General features: G+C 41.8%; 1 protein-coding gene across 2 annotated transcripts in view; it reads left to right on the top strand.

Annotated features, from left to right (window-relative positions):
• LOC148012504 (U3 small nucleolar ribonucleoprotein) overlaps positions 1-20,091 on the top strand; it is a 67,922-nt gene extending 47,831 nt beyond the window's left edge. Inside the window, exons 5-13 of one of the 2 annotated variants that reach the window (XM_087668802.1) lie at positions 15,593-15,730; positions 15,956-16,003; positions 16,080-16,121; positions 17,217-17,285; positions 17,376-17,447; positions 17,585-17,638; positions 18,636-18,777; positions 19,070-19,185; positions 19,814-20,091. In XM_087668802.1, coding sequence (XP_087524928.1) covers positions 15,593-15,730; positions 15,956-16,003; positions 16,080-16,121; positions 17,217-17,285; positions 17,376-17,447; positions 17,585-17,638; positions 18,636-18,777; positions 19,070-19,185; positions 19,814-19,906 — 774 coding nt within the window. In that variant the 3' untranslated portion in view covers positions 19,907-20,091. Of the gene's footprint in view, positions 1-15,592; positions 15,731-15,934; positions 16,004-16,079; positions 16,122-17,216; positions 17,286-17,375; positions 17,448-17,584; positions 17,639-18,635; positions 18,778-19,069; positions 19,186-19,813 lie in introns of both variants that reach the window. The other variant, XM_087668801.1, reaches the window with a different exon arrangement.
• The last annotated feature ends 395 nt before the right edge of the window (positions 20,092-20,486 follow it).

Genomic DNA, 20,486 nt, shown 5'->3' with positions numbered 1-20,486 from the left:
TCACTGAGATCGTTCCCCTCTAAAAGGGATGGGTGGTACAAGGGAACCTTCGGAGGAGAGGGTGGGGGATAGAAAGGAACCCATAGAATAGGTGGTGCATAAGCGGAAACGGTTGTAGCAATAGACAATTGCCTCAGAGACCTTGTATAAGAGAAGGGGAATGGAGCTTGTAAAGCTGGCTCTCTTGCCAAGGTGTCATGATAATAGCTCTTGTAGAAGAATCCTCAATATAAAGGGCGTGCTCGGAGAAGACAACTTAGGTACCAAGCCTAGTAAGGCCATAATTTGAGAGGAGTGGAAGGCCGAAGTCTGCAGTACATAAAGGACTTGTGAAAGGGAGCTCGAAACATAGTTAGGAAACAAAGGCAAAGTGCCAACGCCACAAATAGGCATCGATACAATGGCACCAATAATGATTGAACCCTTAGAAGGGCATAGATCTTGCAACAAATCACCTCGTGGAATCATGTGACTTGAAGCCATAGCAGCAAAGAAACATGTTTCTTTGCTTTCGAAACTTACAAAACGTTTCATAAAGTACGAAATGTTTCTTTGCATAAAAAATGTGGAGAGGGGGGACCTTGAAAAAAAACGTGAGTTAGTTTGTAAAAAAACAAAGGTTAGTGTTGGTCTATGGTCGATGGAAAAAAAAAGCAAAAAAAAATCAAAAGAAATGTACATTTCGTCACTTATGACTTGTCATGTGCGCAGCCTATCCCAACTCACGCCTCTCATCTCGTTCGTCTGTCCCTATTCTACCCCGCTGACCGTCGATAGTTCCACACCACCTCCTCCGCCTGTCCGCTTGTGTGCCTGTTTGCCTTGTCGATTGTCCGCTCTTGCCCCGTTGACCATCGACAGTCCCAACTTCCATGCCAACTCCTTTACTTGTTCGCTTTTACACCTACTTGCTTTTGCCCTGTCAATAGTCCTACGCAAAAGGTAGAATTGTAGTGGACCAAATGAGATCAGCCCCAACTCCTTTAAGGTGGAAATTCGCTTAGAAGAATTGGTGCATCCTATACACGAGGATGATGAGGTGTGGGCCTTACTTGCAGCAGAGAGAGCACAACTTCAGTATCAAACAAGATCTAGGGCCAGGGGTGCTGATGCATCAATTCCAACTGAAGGTTCCAGTAGGGTGGTAGCAGTTAGTGCTCGAGTTAGTGTCATAAATGTCACAGAGGTTGATTGGAGCGTGAGTGAGGAGGATGAGCATGGGGATGCTGATGGTGGCGATGGTGATGACGATGAGTCTGAGTAGTGGCTCATGAGTCATAACTCATGAGGGTTCATGATTTTGGATTAGACTCTAAAGTCTTACCTTTTTGGGATTTTCACTTAGTCAGTGTAGTATCCATGGACCATTATTGTTTGGACAGTTCATTATATGACTCTAGTTTCATTTACGAGTTATCTATGATGTATCATGATTCATTTTGAATTTTGATATTTTGACATTTTGTAACTTGTTTTGAAATGAGAATCATGATATTGCCGCTTTACCCATTTTACATTGCTATTTGCACATGGGCTATGTAAAATGTCTTCCAATTTTCTTTATGTGGTATGCATGAATCAATGATCATGATGTTTAAGGTTTGATTATAGTATAGCTTATTCAAAGATTAATATTTGACAATAGTCAACAATGGATTATGGATCATCGGTGTGTAATGTGTTATTCTGAATTGACTATATTGTTTCATGTTTTATCACTTTTGCTCAATTCACTTGTTTTTGTTTAAGAGAAAGTTCCATGGAGGTTTAAAACATCTTTCCCTAGTTTAAAACTATTAAAAAACCCTAAATAGGAAAGATCGGGCTTTAGAGTTGAGCTGATCCCATAAGGCCGCACGATCCATCAATGATCTAATGGTGGGATTCTCCATTGGACAAGGAATAGGGTGGGTAACAAACTCACGAAGATCGAAGGTATCAAGGATATTCTCCACCTTACACGACCAAAGCAAGTAGTTTGAACCATCAAGCTGGTTTTCTTTGGGCAAAGAAGGAAGTATGGAAACCTATATAGAGGGTGCCACGGATGCCATATGGAGGTCAGGAGAATAGGCCTTTTGTGAGACATGGATGATGGAGAGAATGGGAAGGAGAGGGTTCCCAAACAAATAGGCTAGGTGACCTTTGTGCTTCATGATCTACATGATAATCTTCGTGATAATCTTGTCGCCATTTGAAGGAGTGTGGAGAAGGCTCCTCATTTGTATCATCAAAGTTGCGAAATTGTTTGTAAGACATTTTCAAAATCCTGCAAGGCACCCACAAGAAATGTGCTTTTCGGTTGTTGACAAGGAAGTTGATGTAGAGGTCCACTTGGGGAAAAAATGTTGTTGCCTGCACAAAGAAAGCTAAGTTTTCAGCAAAACATTGAGGTGGCAGGCCGCCTAGCAGTTTGGAGTGGTCTTCTTTGTGAAGATATGCTAGGGTTTGCACTGAGGAAACATAACATGTATGACCAAGACTAAAACACAGACTTGGAGAGAGAGAAGCAAAACTCAAACCCTAAACGCAAAATGCAAAAACTCAAAACTCAAACATAGAGACAAACATAGAGAGAAGAAACTTTGAAGTCAATGAATGTTGTAAATGAATATAAGAGTGTACAAAATGCCCAATGGCAGAGTAATGCAATGTCAAAGAGTGACGTCCATCGGAGATGGATCCCAAGTGTTGTGACCACTAATTGGAGTGTGGGAAACACCAAACGCTGATCACCAGTGTTTGGGAATTGAGGTGACTGCAGAGGATGATGGAGGCAACAAAAAATGGCAAACATAACAATAGAAGGGTTGCTTGGAGGATGAAGATCGCCAGTTGCCGCCAGGCAGGGTGAAGACCAAACGGAAGCAACAGGAGATTGCCAAAAGGTGTGGGAGATCACTGCTAATTGTTGCTTGGTGGAGGAGTGTGAAAACACGAGATGGAGGAGGTAGGGGATGTGTTGGTGATGGTAGAAGAGTCCAAATGTAGTAGTGCGGAGGGTGCCAAAACAGTGGGCGATAGCCAGGGAGGAAGGCGCCAGGCATAGCAAGGGTTAATGGAGGAGTGGCAGGAGCCGGTTGTGGCTAAAATCTGCATTGAAAGAATGGGGGTAAATGGTGGGCAGCCTATCTATTTATAGATGTTGAAGGGTGTCCTAAGAAATTAGAGTTTTGGGGGACCATTGAAACTCTTGCGAACCATGCACCAATTTTTTGTTTTTCATTAATTAAGTGTGTTTTGGGGCTGTTTGAAAATGCTAATCAGCTATAAAGTGTGTTTTAACTCAACACCTCTTCTCAGGCCCAAAATTGAGTCTAAAAGGAAAGGGGCAATGTTTACCCCAAGGCGTCCCTATCAAAGCAACCAGGGATCGAACAAAGGGGACACGTTGGTTGCCTAGTAGCCTACGAAGACTACAAAGGCGATGGTTATCTTACCAAGGGAGTCTAAGATGTCACCCTAGAGAGGACAGGGCATTAGACAAAGAGTGCATGTTGGGTGTCCAATGGCCTACCAAGCCCTACAAAGACGGATGGAACCACACAGAATTGTTCTTTTGTTGTTGTTTTTGTCGGTGTTTTTTTGAATGGAAAGTTAATTTTAGGGGTGGTGGTCGAGTAAGTAATAGTGACCCAGAAGGCAGGAGTAGGGATGGTACACCCAACACATCACAAAACAAGACAACTCAAGGATGTCGAAGACAAGGGAAACACTGAAGAAGGATCATGGTATAATTTGTTGGTGGAAACAGCTTAGGATCCATCCAATGGTGCTCTGTATAATGGGATGTATATTATCCTACATGTTGAAGAATGCTCATGCAATAGGTGCCAGTTGGATAGTGTCCCTTGTGGGGACACTGTTGACTTGCCCAAGCGCTTTGATGCAAAGATGATAAAATCATGTAGTGCATAGGGGAAGGTACAACCAGGGGGAGGGAAGGCCGATGTTGAAGATAAGTGCCGAAACTTTTAGAATACCAAGAAGGGTAGGAATCCCCTCTCAACCTGAATGTCGATGCAGAAGAAGGAAGAGGAGCTTGAGGATCTTGGTCTTCATGTGGTATCGAGAACCATGTGGATGAACATGATGAAGTATCCCTACTGGAAGAGAAAGGATAGAAGACATTGCCATGATAGCATCAAGAGAGATACAATAAGATTAGTCGCGGGATGGGAAGCTTCCATGTTGGTAGAAGAGCAAAACTCCAAGTAGATGGAACCTTGAAAGGAATGGCGCGCATCTCCTGTCTCCAGCTCGGGAAGGATTGGTGCAAGCCTGTATATTAGCTCTATACTCAAATACAACATCTTGCAGAGGAGATCAAAATCTGCAAACACAAAGGTGAGTAGTGAGATGCTTCAAAAAACAAAAACAAAAAAATAAAGGAAAGTGAAGCTAATTGCAAAGCAATGAGTATGCAAATATGCGACGGAAGTCTAAAAGGGGAAGCCTAAGTGTGTGGCCACCATTGTCTATGGTGAGGTGGGGAAGGGATCCTAGAATGTGCAATGGATGCCCTAGGAATGGATGTGTAAATTGCAATAGGTGAGCCACTAGCAAACCAATCAGCCAAGTCTTTAAGAGTAGTGAAGGAGATAGGCTATTGGGACTATCCTTATGTCAGATATCCAATAGTCGCTAGGCCAGATGGTGCAACAGTGGAAGGCGTAGCCCCATTGGATTGGCTGGCTGAAGTGGAGGCAAAGACAATAGTTATCTGGCAGGGTGTGAAAAACCTATTTTTGTTAGGAATTTGCTGTAAAGGGGTTGAGTTTCTTTGGTTTCCTCAGAGGAAGTGGTGTTATCCTTGTTTTGGCTTGCCTTCACATATGGCGAGTTCTTGCCACTAGTGGTTTTTCCTCCTAAAGAAGAGGCAACCAATGCTCGTCTCTTTGAATGGATGTGTGTGGAAGAATTCTTGTGGACTTGATAGTGCAGCCTCGCATAACGCAAAAACTGGCACTCAAACTCGTAGAAGGTCGGCAATCTAGGTAATGAGATAATGTATTAGATAAAATGGAAGTATTTGTTGGGCAACTTGTTCAAGAAGAATGTGACTTGATTAACATTTGACTTTGGGGAGCCTGTAGTGGCAAACTCGGCAAGTAACCACCGATGTTCGGGGAACTTGACTTTTAGATTATCCTTTTCCTTAATGGAAAACTCCTCAAGCTTAAACCAAGATTGATACGTTGAGTGCGATCTCGAGCGGCATAGCCGTCAATGAGATGACTCCAACGCTCAGATGTGAGGGGAAAATGCTCTTATTAAGAGTGGAATTCAAGAAGCAACCCCTACATTAATTGAACATTCGCCATATCATTATGGGCTCTCCATGGACGGATGTGATTAGGGTGAGCTAATCGAGGGTCCAACAAAGGCTCAGTACTAACAACGAGGTCTCTAAGTCCTTGAGATTCAAGCACTTGTTGTATGAACTTTGACCAAGTGGTAAAATGCGACCCCTTAAAAACAAGTTTAATCCGTGAAGGCATTCTTGGCCGTTGCAATAGGAGTAGTGGTGCTAGGAGATGGAGAAGGTGTGTAATGGGGATAGAGTGAGTAGGGAGGATAGGGTGGGGAAGCAAAGCATATGTGAGAAGGAATCCTAGAGTGCCCACCATGCATATGAGAAGTGTACGTAGCGAATCTGAATGTGTGCAAGGGAGGATTGGGTATGGGCACGGTAAACATGTGTGGAGCCCACGCTGGAGGGATAGGGACATGGGGAGTGTAGCACATGTGAGAAGGAATCCTAGAGTGCCTACCATGCATACGAGAAGTGTGCATGCTGGATCCAAATGTGGGCAAGGGTAGACTGGGTATGGGCATGGTAACCGTGTGTGGAGTCCACGATGAAGGGATAGGGACATGGGGAGCAAAGGATGGAAGGTCGTGCGTAGGAGTAACCGAAGGGATGTGGGATGACAATCCATAAGCAAAGGATGGATATCTCAGTGTTTGAAAGGTTATATAGGGGGTTGTGTGTGTTTCAAGATAGTGAGGGGGTTGTGTCAGAAGTGGTGCAGCAATGGAAGCGTAAAGAATATGCTGAAATAAATGCTGAAACACAAGACAGAAGAAAGAATGAACACAGTAGACAGATGAGAACTCAGATGTATGCTCGGGAAATGGAATCCATATCGAACACGAGACAGCAGCATACAACGGTGAGTCACTGGCTGCGTGGGCTCCTCAGCACCGGCTCCTCTCTCCCAGAAGGATCTCCACTGATGGCTGAAGCACCAAAGACTGTGGAGGAGGAGCCCTATAAATAGCCACAAAAGTGGGGAGCATAAAATGCAGGTCGGCCAGCAATAAATGCTAAAAGTACATCATAAATGGCCACAAAAATGTGCCATAAAATAGTGCATAAAATGCTACATAAAATGCCCAGCCTCTGCACACAGACTCACACCATGAGCTGACTAATATCTGCTAACACCCTCTCTCAGATCATGTGTGATCTGATACAATAAATTAGTACAATGATGGAGAATCATAAACTACACAACAAAGAAACACCAGAAGGACCATGGATGTCCAAGCGGTGAGTGGCCAGCCCACCACCAAGATGCCTCGGAGAGTATCTGATGTCAATGTCGGTCATACCAACAACACCTGAAAATAGAGAAGACTCATAGCAGCTCTCTGTGTAATGTCACCTATGTCACTCAGGACAGACAAAGCCAATCTGCCAAACATGTCTCTGAACATGTGACCATGGATTCCCGCCTTTGGCCAAACCACCAAAGTGTCCCCTCATGTGAGCTCTAGACGAAAGCCTCTCGCTCTCTGTCAAGAAGAACAGCTCATCATGAACCCAGAAATCAACACCAGTCTCTAGGATTTCACTGCCAGATACCGTCGATGCGTCAGGGACATCCCTCTCTGGAACCTGTGCACCTGTATCAAAATATAGATGAGGCACTGCAGCCCCACCAACACCCGCTCACACTCCCTCTCTGGCACCGAGGAGTCGTGAGGGATGACCACATCACCACCACTAGAAAGCAGCCGAGGAAGGGGCCACCAAGCCCTTCTCGCGATCCGAAGAAGAGGATCCCTTCCGCGCCTTGGACTTCTCCTTGGTCGGAGGATCGGAGTCGGAGTCTGATGAAGGATAGGACTCATCGGTAGAGTCAGCATCCCGCTTCGTCGTCTATTCCTTCTTCCTGGAAGCCGCTAACTTCTTGCAGTCCTTCCGCAAATGTCCCTTCTTGCCACAGTGGTAACACTGGGCCTTCGACTTCTTCTTTCCGTCACCCCTCTCTGAAGCTACATAAGCCTCACCTCCATAATGTGCCGGAAGCCGCCCCTGTAATCTCAAGGATGCCTCATGCTCAAGAAGCATCGAGGTCATATGTGTAAAACTGATAGGAGTCGATAATGTCTGCGCCCGCAAAGCATTGGCCATTCCATCAAACTCCGGGGGGAGCTTGTAGGAAGTGCACGGAGGAGCCATATGGAGAGGATAAGAAGAGAAGTAGAAGAAAAGAAGGTCGTTTGGAGAGTGAGCACAGCCAAAACGCAACCAAAAACACCAAAAATAGTGAGTTCACATGCAATATAACCCAAAGGCTGACCAAAATAAGCCAAAAGCTGCTGCACAAAGTGAAAAAATCAGGTTAAAACTGTCAAAAACAGCAAAAACAGCCTGAATAATCAGAAAAACAGGCAAAAATAATGCTGTAAACAGCAAAACGCAGGCTGCAAACTGAAGAAACAGGGGCTAAAGACTGTTGCCAGCAGTTTGATGAAGGAAACACGGGCAGCAAAGAGTGGAACAGCAGGAAACGCAAATCTGTCCAGAAAAACGCAAAACGCAAATGCTGAAACACTGTCGCCAGCAGCAAATCAGCAGTCGCCAGCAAGAAGGACAGCTGGCTGATCAGCAAAAAGGGTGTAAATCCTGAAATCAGCAAGAAAATACAGCACAAATAGGTTGCAGCCTGAAATCTGATACCATGTCAAAAGTGGTGCAGCAATGGAAGCGTAAAGAATATGCTGAAATAAATGCTGAAACACAAGACAGAAGAAAGAATGAACACAGTAGACAGATGAGAACTCAGATGTATGCTCGGGAAATGGAATCCATATCGAACACGAGACAGCAGCATACAACGGTGAGTCACTGGCTGCGTGGGCTCCTCAGCACCGGCTCCTCTCTCCCAGAAGGATCTCCACTGATGGCTGAAGCACCAAAGACTGTGGAGGAGGAGCCCTATAAATAGCCACAAAAGTGGGGAGCATAAAATGCAGGTCGGCCAGCATTTAATGCTGGTCGGCCAGCAATAAATGCTAAAAGTACATCATAAATGGCCACAAAAATGTGCCATAAAATAGTGCATAAAATGCTACATAAAATGCCCAGCCTCTGCACACAGACTCACACCATGAGCTGACTAATATCTGCTAATAGGTTGCCCGTCACAATCGCCCTAGAGTGGAAGCTTGTGATAAAGTGGGGGTATGTGGAAGGTAGTGTTAAAGGTTGGCATCCCCCCTAACGATGCACCAAGAGGTTTAGTGAATGGAGGATAGATAGATTGTGGGATGGGGAATGAGAAAGTGCTAGGATTGGGAAGATCCAACCCTCAGTGTGCTTTGAAAAGAAGTAAAAATTTAATCCAAGATTTTGGAATGAAGATGTGAGTGGATTTGAATGTGGAGAAGATAGTGGTGGGATGGGAGAGAGTTGAGAAGTGTGGTTTACATGCTCAAATGAAATAGGGTAGATGTATATTTGATAAAGGGTATCTGCTTCGAGAGCATCCTTTATTAAAGTTAATATACTAAAAGCCATCGGGCTCCTACACACCAAAAGGAGAAATAAGAGAGGGTTTTGGCTCATACGACTCAAAAGGGTTATACGAACCTGACATAAGGCTTGGCTGAGATAAAGGAGATGGATTGTGAGACGCGTCAAATGTTGTGGTCCCTCCAAGGTCAGAGAGATGGTCAATCTCACCAATCGATTGAGACGGAGTAGTAGCACTCATTGGAGGAAGTACTCCTCAAACTCTTCATTTGTAAGATGATCAAAGTGAGAAGAATAAGATGGTAAAGGTGAAGGTGTATCTACCTGCTTCTCAAGACCATAATGCCTTCTTAGAGCCTCCAATGATGGAGAAGCTTGGTAGGGTGTCATAGGATCCTTAGAAGAAGGTGCTTGAGACATTATGAGTCAAAATTGAGTTGCATGTGAGTCTCGCACAGAAACTAGTCTTCACAATCACCGCACGATACACTTTAGAAGAGCAGTGGCTCTAATACCATGTGAAGATATGCTAGGGTTTGCATTGAGGAAACACAACATGTATGACCAAGACAAAAACACAAAGACTTAGACAAGCAAAACTCAAACCCTAAATGCAAAACGCAAAACGCAAAAACTCAAAACTCAAACACAAAGAGAAGAAACTCTAAAGTGTTGTAAATGAATGGAAGGGCATACAAAATGCCCAAGGACAGAGCAATGTAGTGTCGGAGATTGACGTTCATCAGAGATGGATCCCAAGTGCTGTGACCAACGATTGGAGTGTAGGAAACACGAAACGGTGATCACTAGAGTGTAAGGGAATTGAGGCCACTATAGAGGATGATGCGTGATGATGAGGGCGGTAGCAGAAAGTTGCAAACATAGTAGTAGAAGGGTTGCCAGGGTAATGAAGAAGTTCACTAGCTATCACTAGGTAGGGTGAAGGCCAAACACAATCAATAGGATGTCGTTGGAAGGTGTGGGAGATCACTGCCAATTGTCGCCTGGTGGAGGAGTGTCCAAACACAAGTTGGAGGAGGTAGATTGTGTGCTGGCAATGGCAGAAGAGTCCAAAGGTAGTAGGGAGAAGGGTGCGAATAGTGGCTGATAGCTAGGGAGGAAGGCTCAAGTTGATGGAGGAGTGGCAGCAGTTGGGTAGATTGCCATATGGGTGAAGGCTGATGACCGAAATCTGCACTGAAAGAATGAGGCTGAATGGTGGGCAATGTGTTTATTTATAGATGTTGATGGGTGCCCCAAAAAAATTAGGGTTTTGGGGAACATTGAAACTCTCTCGAACCGTGCACCAAATTTACATTTTTCATTAATTAAGCGTGTTTTGGGGCTGTTTAAAAATGCTAATTAGTTGTAAAGCGTGTTTTAGTCATCCTCCGTGAGAAATCAACATTGTATCTCGCTTAGGCGATGATACCATGTGAGTGTGCAACAAAAGAAGGAACAAACGTAGAGACAAAGAAAGAGAGAGAGACTGCAAGAAAAGAAGAAAGAAATTTACATTAAATAAGGAAAGAATGCATAATACAGGACTGATCAGTCCATGCACGCAGCCCACAATGTCATTGAGGGCATCAGATCAGGTTGATGATGATGGCAGCACTGGAGATGGAGGAAGATGACGGAGTCAGAGTGTGCATCTTCCAAGGAAGGGGGAAGATGTATGAATGATTTACCAATTGAGTGGGGGAGGGTATAAATAGCCAAATACCCCAAATCTGGCTGACCTGAAATTTGGGGCCAAAATGTGGCCAACCAGCATTTAATGTTGGTGAAATGCTAGAAAATCACAAAAAAATCTGGAAAGGATGGAGAATGTATGACAGATGAGGTAGATTGACGAATGTAGAAACTACTCGGGAAATTCACACAAAATCCTTGTTGAAGGAGAAAATGCACTGAAAGGCAATAAACGGAGTGCTCTAGAATGAGTTGCCTCCTTCGTGAAAACAAGTGATAGATAGGTCTGAGCTCCTAAAGTCCTTGTCTCACTTAGACTAAGGCTCACAGGCACGAGATGACAAAGCATGACTGCTAACAGTTTCATCCCCAGTTTTGCTAACAGTTTCATCCCCAGTTTTTTCTAAGAGCCGTCATTGTAGGGAGACCACTCATTCAAAGATGCATTGTTGGAGAAAGTGTGTAACCATAGCTGATATTTCATTCGTGCCTGTTTGTGGTGTGGGCAACATGCTATTCTTTTGTCAGCCTTCGAACTTTGTAGTGAAAGCCCTTTATCTTCTAGATCCAACCATCTATCTCCTCTTGGACTATGGCCTTACCAGTCTTTCTATTCGGATTACCTCCATCAAGTAGATGGTTAGTGTGGGAGTTGCTACCTCTATTAGAAATAGTGAATTTTGGGCACTGCCCATGTAATTCGTGTGGTGTGGACACTTTACAAGTGTCACTTTAGTGTGTGTGCAGCTAGTGTCACATTTAAAAGTAGTGACACTAGGAACTAGAGTGAGTGAGTTTAACTCTAGTTAGTTGGTGGAGTGCTGGCTAGGTTAATCCTTGACCTAACTTAGGTTGTACCTTCACTCTTATCTTTTTAGTTTAGGAAGTACACTCTACTCTCTTGCTTCAACTCATTCATTGCCACTGTCTCGTTTCTCTCTCCTCCATAGCTGATTTGATATCTCACATTTGGTATCAGAGCAGCCCTCATGTGGGTTTCAATCACCCACCGCTGATGATGCCACTTTGTTTGAGGTCATGCCGCCATCAGCTCTTGGCCTTGTGAGGAAAAGAAGGAGAGCTGAGAGCTTTCGTTGCTATCTGACACCATCGCTAGCTCTGTTAGAGCCTCCCATATTACCATTTGACTATTCAAGTTGTGCCACACTGCATAAGACCTGCCCTGCAGGAAACGCTGCCTATCTAGCTGCACCAGCTTTACCCTAGACCCACTAGTGCTGCCGTCTTCTTTTGTGCCTACCACTAGGTCGTCCCGTGTGCCACCAAATTCCGGTTGTACTGTGCCCCGCCATCACCATTGTTGCTTTTGTAGTGCTTGCCACTTGCACCTCTTCAGTTTCTTGCACCTCTGCTCTCGTGCTGCCGCTGGTTACCCCTTGGTTGTTGCCGCTGGTTACCGCTTTGGCATGCATCACAAGGCAAATTGGAGCTGCTGTTCACTGCTGGCACACATCCCGAGGTGACTTTTTTGCAGAAATTTGAGCCGTGAGGCATAAATTTCTTTAAGTTCCTTGAAATTTTAGGAAAAAATTTGGGGCTTATGCTCGGCATGCACTCCAAGGCAAGAAACCTATGGTATAACAGCATTTAATTGTTGTTACAGTCTACAAAGAGAAAACTTGCAGATTTTAAGGCTGAATCAAAACATGCATTTGCTATGCTAGATATGGGCTGTCCACACTATTATTTGGGGATTGAGTCCACCCAAAATCAGCGTGGTATCATCATGTCACAGTCACAGTATGTGGATAAGCTATTATATAGGTTTAATATGGAAGATTGCAAACCTACGTGCACTCCTATGGAGCTAGGCTTAAAGTTGTCTATGCATGATGGGGAAGAGATATTTGATGTTGTAATTTACAGCTAGGCTATTGGCTGACTTATTTATCTTTGCAATACACGCCCTGACATTCAGTATGTAGTATCTAAGGTGAGCAGGTATATACATAGCCCACTAAGTATACATTGGCAAGTTGTTAAGCAGATCTTTAGATATTTGCAAGGCACTTAGTCACATGTGTTATTATTTCCGAAGGGGAGGACTTGCACTTACAAGCTTACAATGATTCAGATTAGGTTGGTGATGCAGACACTAGGTAGTCTACTAGTGGACATTGTTTCTTTTTGGGCCGCTCATGTATTTCATGGCTAAGTAAGAAAGAGCTTACAATGACTACCTTGTCTTGTGAGGCTGATTACAAGGCAGCCTTCATGACAACAATGGATTGTGTATGGTTTCGCAGATTGTTGGTTGATTTACATTTACCATTGGAGGGTCCTATATCCATTCTTTCCAATAGTTAGAGTGCTATTCTAGTGGCAAGAAATCCTATATTTGATGTTCGTATGAAACACATTGAACTGCATTATCATTATGTCAGAGAGATGTTATGCAGGAGAGATCATATTGATGTTTAAGGCTTTTCAAAAGTACTTAAACTTATTACCCTTTGGTGATTGATCATCCTTGTACTTCATCACATTGGCATTGTAGTCATGTGGTTTGGACATTTTAGTCAGTGTCACTTTAGTGTGTGTGCACCTAGTGTCTTCACATTTAAAGTAGTAACACTAGGGACTAGGGTTAGTTAGTTTAACTCTAGTTTGTTGGTGGAGGGTTGGCTAGGTCAACCCTTGACCTAACTAGCCCTCCACCAAGTTAGGTCAACCCTTGACCTAACTTAGGTTGTACCTTCACTCCATCTTTTCAACTTAGCAAGTATACACTACTCTCTTGCTTCAACTCACTTAGTGTCAGTGTCTCTCTCCTCCATAGCCGATGTGATTTGTCAACCTCAAGAGCTATCTTTTGGATAGGTCATCACGAGCATTCCCATGCTACTCCTTCAAGGCAAGGTGGTCCTTGGCATCTCCTGGAATCATAGTTGCATTCGTACTACGTACGGACTAATTCGTTCCGTACGGTTCGTACTGTACCATACGGTATGTATCCGTACCATTCTGTATTAAAAAACAGGCTATTTTTGGCCTCTGAAGACTAGACCATACAATATCTTCCAACTCCTAAGCCTTATGTTTATTATCATAATTCCAAGTCTCTCTCTCACTCACTCTCTCTCTCTCTCCCAACTTCCAAGATGAGTGTGCAATTCCAAGAGCATCCCTCCCCCCCTCCTCTCTCTCTCTCTCTCTCTCTTCTCCCCCCCCCCCCCCCCAAACTGCCAAGCCTCTCTCTCTCTCTCTCTCTCGTCTCACACACACAACACAAAAGAATAAAGAGCCTGTTTGTCCATCCACCCTAAACTTTGCTTTGTTCTTTGATGCACTACATATACACTCCCATCTGTCTTCTAGTAGTGCATTACGCATGTTGTGCATGAGGTTTTTCCTTGTTATCCTCATGTATTCATCCTATTAACTCAAGTGACATTGCTATTTTAGCTCTGAACATGTGTCTATTATCTATAATCCAAAATAACGAAGTTTTTGTTTTTTTTTTTCATACTAATATCGTACTGTACCTTATAAAATCATAAGGTACCAATTAGTACCGTATTTTATCGTACTGTATCGTATCGTACCTTTCGTACCTGACAACCCTGCATGGAATGTGGTTTCTTGCGATAGTGCTCATTGCAGTCATAGGGCTTATCGTATCTTCATACTTGAATGGGATAACAACGGAAAAAACAACGATTTTTGGCTTTGGTATTAAGAGTAGCTCTAAAAAAGTTCTCAAGCACAATTATGCAGTTGAAGATCTATGTATATGTAGCCCCCTCTTTCTTGCCCTTTTTTTGTATTCTTCTGGAAAGGCATTGCTAAAGCCTAAACATGAGTTGCTTCACTAGCAAGACAATTCGGCTAAATGAAAACCAATTTGCAAAGAGAACAAGCTTGAAATTCAGTAGCCAATCTCAAACAATCATTGGCCTTTTGGTTTAATCTGAGTGTGAAACAACAGTTGGCTAAACCACATCAAAGCTTGAATTGAATGAAAGAGCATTCTTTAAAATCTGAACAGGTTTGCATTAGCGAATGTAAGATCATTTGGTAAAATCCTATTCTCATTTCACATGGTTCTAGCATAGTCACAATGAATGCCATTCCACAAAGCTTGGAATGTTGGAACGTGGCATTAAAAAACCTTGGAGCTTTGGAACCCCATGGAATGCGATTGGGCGACATGTGCACAAAAGAATTGGGATTGGGTGGACCTTAATTTAGCCTTTAGATAATCAAAACAGTTAATCGGACCATTTAATGCAAAAATGAGCAATTGAGCATGTTGTACTATTAAAACATATCATGAAACAAAAAACATCATCACAATCTACATAGAAAAGTTAAAAAAAAAAACGAAAAGTACTATAAAAACGTTTTGAAAAGCGAAAATATTGCATTTTAAATAAAATAATGTTTTAAAAACCAAAATGCAATGTTTTATGCTAAAACATGTTTAAAAAATATAAGCTTTAAAAATTAACATTCTAAAAAATGACAAGACTACTTTTTACATTGAAACTTTTTGAAAAATCGAAATGTTTCAAACTACAAAAAATCGTTAAAAAGAAAAACGGAAATGCTATGTTTCACAATAAAGTATTAAATAAATATAATAATTTAAAACAAACATTCTACAAAGCGAAATTACTATTTTTCACATTGAAACGTTTTGAAAAATGAAAACATTTAAAACTAATGTTTAAAAAAAGTGAAAATGCTCCCGAAGTTTCACATAAAACTGTTTTTAAAAACGAAAATACTTTGTTTCAAAATGAAACCATCTAAACTTAGAATTTAAACTCCATATTTTAGCCATTTGTAAATTTGGATTATGATTTTACGATTTACTTTGAAAGCCTGAATTCTCAATGTGTATACCTAATGTGGTGTTCCCATTCCTGTTCCGATTTTTTGGGAGGCCATTCCCATTCCGTGAGTGATACTCGTTCCTGTTATGTTATAACTTTGGCCTCTAGTCCTCTTTTTTACTCTTAAATTCTTCTATTATTATACATCATTCTTTGCAAGTTGCTGCAGAAATTTCTAAATCAGAACACAAAACTTCGGTATGAGTTGTATGATGTTTTCTTTCACATGTCCTCCAAAGGTAGCTATTATTGTGTAGTTAAATTTGTGTAGGTTTCAGCACTCAAAAGACCCAAAAACAGTGCTTTGGAGGTAGAGCTTGATTTTGAGCACAATATTGGTCCCCCACCAGTAATCACTGAGGAAGTCACAGCATCTCTGGAAGACCTTATTCGAAAGCGTGTTGCTGAGGTGATTCATATGTACTTATAACATGCAGTATTTATATAAATTTTGCTTAACATTTTGCTCTCTCTTTGGGTATCAAGGGATAGAAATTATCTGCATTATATTTTACTAATTCCTTATTGTTGAAGCTGCCATAGCTGAGTCTGCAACCTTGATATATTGATTCTTGAGTTTGTAAAGTGCAGTTAACTTTCTTTTTGAATGTAGAATAATTTTGATGATGTCCAGCCAAAGCCTTCGTTGACATCCTCTGCGCCTAAAGAGCAGATAGAGCTGGTACATTTGTGTAGTTGTTGTCTTTTGAAAATTCAAAGATTTGAATTTTGTTCAACTGAGTTGTTTCATTCTGCAGGATGAGACAAAAAGTCAAAGGGGACTAGCTGAGATTTATGAGGTAAGTTTCACACCGGAGACATGTTTTGATTTTCTAGTAGGGATAGTTCTGTTGATGACTATGTTTTCCTCTGTTATCTTAGATGTCTGATCTGAAGGTATTTTTTGTTGTGCTTTCCTCATATGATTAAGAAAGGTGCAACAATCCCATTGAATATTTGATCTCGAAAATGAAAGGTAGACTGACTAACAAGCCACTGGAAAAGATGCATTTGTAATGAACTGAAATCAGATCCAATGCATCTGTGAGTGACTAGACTGGAGCTTGCCCTAGAATGTCCTTTCTTCGGGTGATAGGGTGACGATGATATTCCAAGCCACAATGGATACGTTGAATGCAGTGGGATAGTGCTGAATCATCCCTCTAACCTTAAGTAGGTTGAAACTTGACTGGTTGGGGATTGGCCTTGAGCATTGCATGGGCTGCTCTTTTTTACAAATACATGACTTTCAATTGGAGCAACAATGCTATCATTCAAGCATAGGGAAAGTGCAACCAGATTAGATGCTTCATGATTATCAGGTCTGAAAAATCAAGAAGATTAATTTTTTCTTCCTAATTTATGTTCTTGCCTATGCTTGATGCTCTTGATTTGATGAAGCTCCAATATTGCTTGCTGTCCTGCATGGAAGCTTCAAAAATTCTTGAACATGCCTTTGCACATGCCAGTTTCTTGCCAACACATGGTCGATGTTTGGGAAAGATAATTTTCACTTCACTTTTGCAGTGCATACAAAAAGCTTGGAAAGTCAGGATGCACTACAAAGAGCCCAAGGGAGAGGAAAGAGGGAGGTGGCTAGAAGAGAAAAGCGCCCGGGGGGGGGGGGGGGGTTATGAAATTAACCCATGCACTAGTTTGTGCAAACTAGCAGCTTCTCTCTCCTAGCAGCAAGCTGCTTTAGCTGGAGTCAGCTCTTGAAATATATAGGACACGTGCGCGCGCGCGCACACACACACAGAGAGAGAGAGAGAGAGAGAGAGAGAGAGAGAGAGAGAGAGAGAGAGTTTTACGAAAAAAAAAGAGAGAGAGAGAGAGAGAGAGAGGTTTTAGGAAAAAAAAGAGAGAGAGGTATATTTTGTTGTCTTATGAAACAGGCTGACTACTTGCAACATACAGGTCTCGCTCCAGCATTGCTTACTCCCGCAGATAAAATAAGGAAAGAGGTGAACAAAAAGCTACTAATATTCTTGATGTTCTTACATTAGCTCATCAAAGCATCTCTCTTTAATGTTGAGCCTGTTTTGCTTTGGCAGGCTACGCAATTGTTCAGGGCTTTGTGTGTCAATCTTGATGCACTTAGCCACTTCCACTTTACGCCCAAACCAGTATGTCATATCTTCCATACTTGAATGTTTATGTATGGTTGTATGGCCAGCGTGGAATGCTTTTTGTTTAGGTTATAGGAACCTTAAACTTGTAAGTTTTTAACAAATCCAGTTGTTTGTGCTTCTGTTATTTACAGGTCATTGAAGATATGACCGTTCGAACAGATGTTCCTGCTTTGGCCATGGAGGAGGTTAGCCATGATCTTTAGTTTGTTCCTAATTCATGCAGCTTCATTCAGATGTTTGATAAAAAGATAACATAGGCTCAGGGCCTTTAGAACCTAAAACTGTAAGCTTAGGTCAATGGGAACTGTAATAGTTCCTCTGCTATTTTGGAAACAAAGAAGAGAGTTGCTCTTGCGGGGATTGTCTATCTGTACAGTAAATCATTAAAGTTTGTCCCAAAGATTCTGCACGCCAATGGTGAATGCTGCCATGCATTATGGAAGTACTATTTTGGCTTTACAAAAGGCCAGTATAGAGCGGCCATGAACTGGAGACATCCATGCAGCTTCAATCTCTTTAGAGTCATCCACAATCATCTTACCTGGAGGCTGGAATTGGAAGACTAAACTTTTATAGGCAGCAAGGCACCATCTTTTCAAGCCTGGGAAACACTGTTAGATGCTTTTAGATGTATCATTTCTTGTTGATCAATCCCTCAAGAATTGAGCATCTAAATTGCACCATTCCTTCTATGTGATTATGATCAATGCTATGTTGCTCCTGTGATTCTAAAATACAAACATCTCATTTTTGGTGCCCCACTTGATTCTGATAGATGAGAAAGTCATCAGATTTCTGTGACTTGGGGATATTTTAGACACTAGGAATTTCCATATTTGTTACTGATCACTTCTGCAACATTTCGGCTGCTTTGCAGTTTTTACTCCTCTTTTATATGCTTATAGACAGGCCCTGTTGCTTCTATGATTGCATCATTTTTCACATAGAAATGTGTAGTTATAGCAGGAGTTGACTAAGGAAAGAAAAGTACATATTAATCATTTCTTCACTAATTTCTTGCTTTTCCCCCCTTGTTGTACTAAGTCAGAACCTTTCTTAAAGAATTTTACATCACTTCTTATTGAAAGTGCACTCTGCTTATTTATTCTCACGAATGTGCACATAGATTTTTGTCTTTCCTTATTGAGCTCAATGCTTTAATTTATTCATCTTCATGAGCAGGTGGCCCCATTGACAGTCTCAGATGCCACTATGCTTGCACCAGAAGAAGTTTTCTCTGGTGATGGTATAATCAAGGCAGACGCTGAGTTGAGCCGTGAAGAAAGGAAGAGACGCAGAGCAAAGTCCAAAAACCAAAGAAAAGGTACCTGAGCATTGCGAAGTTTCAATCATGCTCAGTAGGAATTGTTGGAGACTGCAATTACAGCTAGTAGAAATATGTGGATGTTTGTGATCACATTCACCAACAATTATTGGAGTCTTTGGACATATTTTCTGACATTACATCTTCAGTAGGCTGCTCACTGCATTGGGCGGATGGTTTTCAGCAAGAGAGTAGAGTGGGGGAGGGGGAGGAAGAGGCTTTATGTATGCATATGTTGAAGTTTTAGTGATATTGACCAATAGACCTTGTGTTGCCTGTATGTTATATGCAGTAGAAAAGAAACGGAAGGGCATAGATAGTAAAATTGTTGTGGATTTGAATCAATCTCCCAAGTCCAGGAAGACAAGCAAAGTCTCAAAGCAGTCTCACTTTGCAAAATGTAGCAAGGTATGCAACACTGAATTTTACATTTGTATTTAGTATTCATCAGTGCTAATGGAGGAAATCGTGTGGTATTCTTTAGTGTATTCTGATTTCATCGTTACAGCATGTAATTTTTGTGATTAGAAAGGCTCATCAAGTTCAATAGTCAACTCAGCCATTTTTCATTTTCCAAAAGTTTAGGTGAATTTTTGAGTTTTTACTCTCAAAAGATTGCCACTAAATCTTGAAAAATGAGTCATAATTAATAAATGTTTGAACTATTAGCTAGATAAGAAAAGAATAAAATAATGCCCCTTGGAAGAAGAAAACCAAAGGTAGGCTTGTGTAAGATAATGTTAGTGGAATGATGGGCTCCGGAAGAGGGTCCTTCTGAGAGGAGAATTGGATCTACTGCAGTGTGGGTGTCAAAACGTGCACATCTAGGAAAGGGCTGTTGTCTGCAGTGTGTCATAGGGACTTCAGAATGCCGGAAATTCAATGCCAGTATCAAGCTCTTGAAAATAGCAAGGGGCATAACTTCAAGTTGTCATGTTTAGCCTCGAACTTCTTTTCAAGAAACAACTTTGTTTCCTCTTGGTATTGAAGGGTTACTGTCAACTGTTTGTGAACTTGTATTGTTTACACCTTTCAGGTATTTGAGCAACTGGATCAGGTTAAAAGCAGAGACAAGCAAAAAATTACAAAAATTCAGGATTCTCATCGTGTTCCATCCCTCAAGCTTTAGTTTTCCAAGAACTTGGCCATTGTATTTTTCTTTATTGTAGCTTTTACAAGTTAGACAACAGCCATTGAGGGAAATGTTCAACCAGACATTTTTCAGTACTTCCAGCAGGACCATATGTAAAGAAATCTTTTTGTTTATCCTGTAACTTTACTGATTTTAAAGCTCTCTTATCTGCTTGTAATGTTTCAAGGTCTTGGCAATTTATTAAGGAATGCACTTGCAACATCAGTACTAACGGTATCTTCAAAAGTATAGGGAAACAAGAAGGCTGAAACTGTCACTTATAACATAATGACAATTTCTCACAATGTTGTTCGTATAGTCTCCTATGTTCGCATCAAGGTTTAAACCCTTATTTCAGAACGAAGGGCTTTTACGAGGATCATTGTCTACAGCTGCAAGGATGGCTTCATTCATTCAACCAAGTAACATGGCTATGCCTATCATTTTGTGTGCATTGTGCTATAAGCTAGTTTTATAGACCTCCATAAAATAGCTGAGCCAAGTCAAGGTAGTACTTCAAAGATGCATGGGAGAAGGACAATGCCAAAGGTGTAGACAGAAGTATTGTATCGTGTGC

This window comes from Lygodium microphyllum, chromosome 27, assembly GCF_053477565.2.
Source record: "Lygodium microphyllum isolate KBCC chromosome 27, Lygodium_microphyllum_v1.1.10, whole genome shotgun sequence".
Lineage (NCBI taxonomy): Eukaryota > Viridiplantae > Streptophyta > Polypodiopsida > Schizaeales > Lygodiaceae > Lygodium > Lygodium microphyllum.
This window is presented reverse-complemented; position numbering and strand designations above follow the sequence as displayed.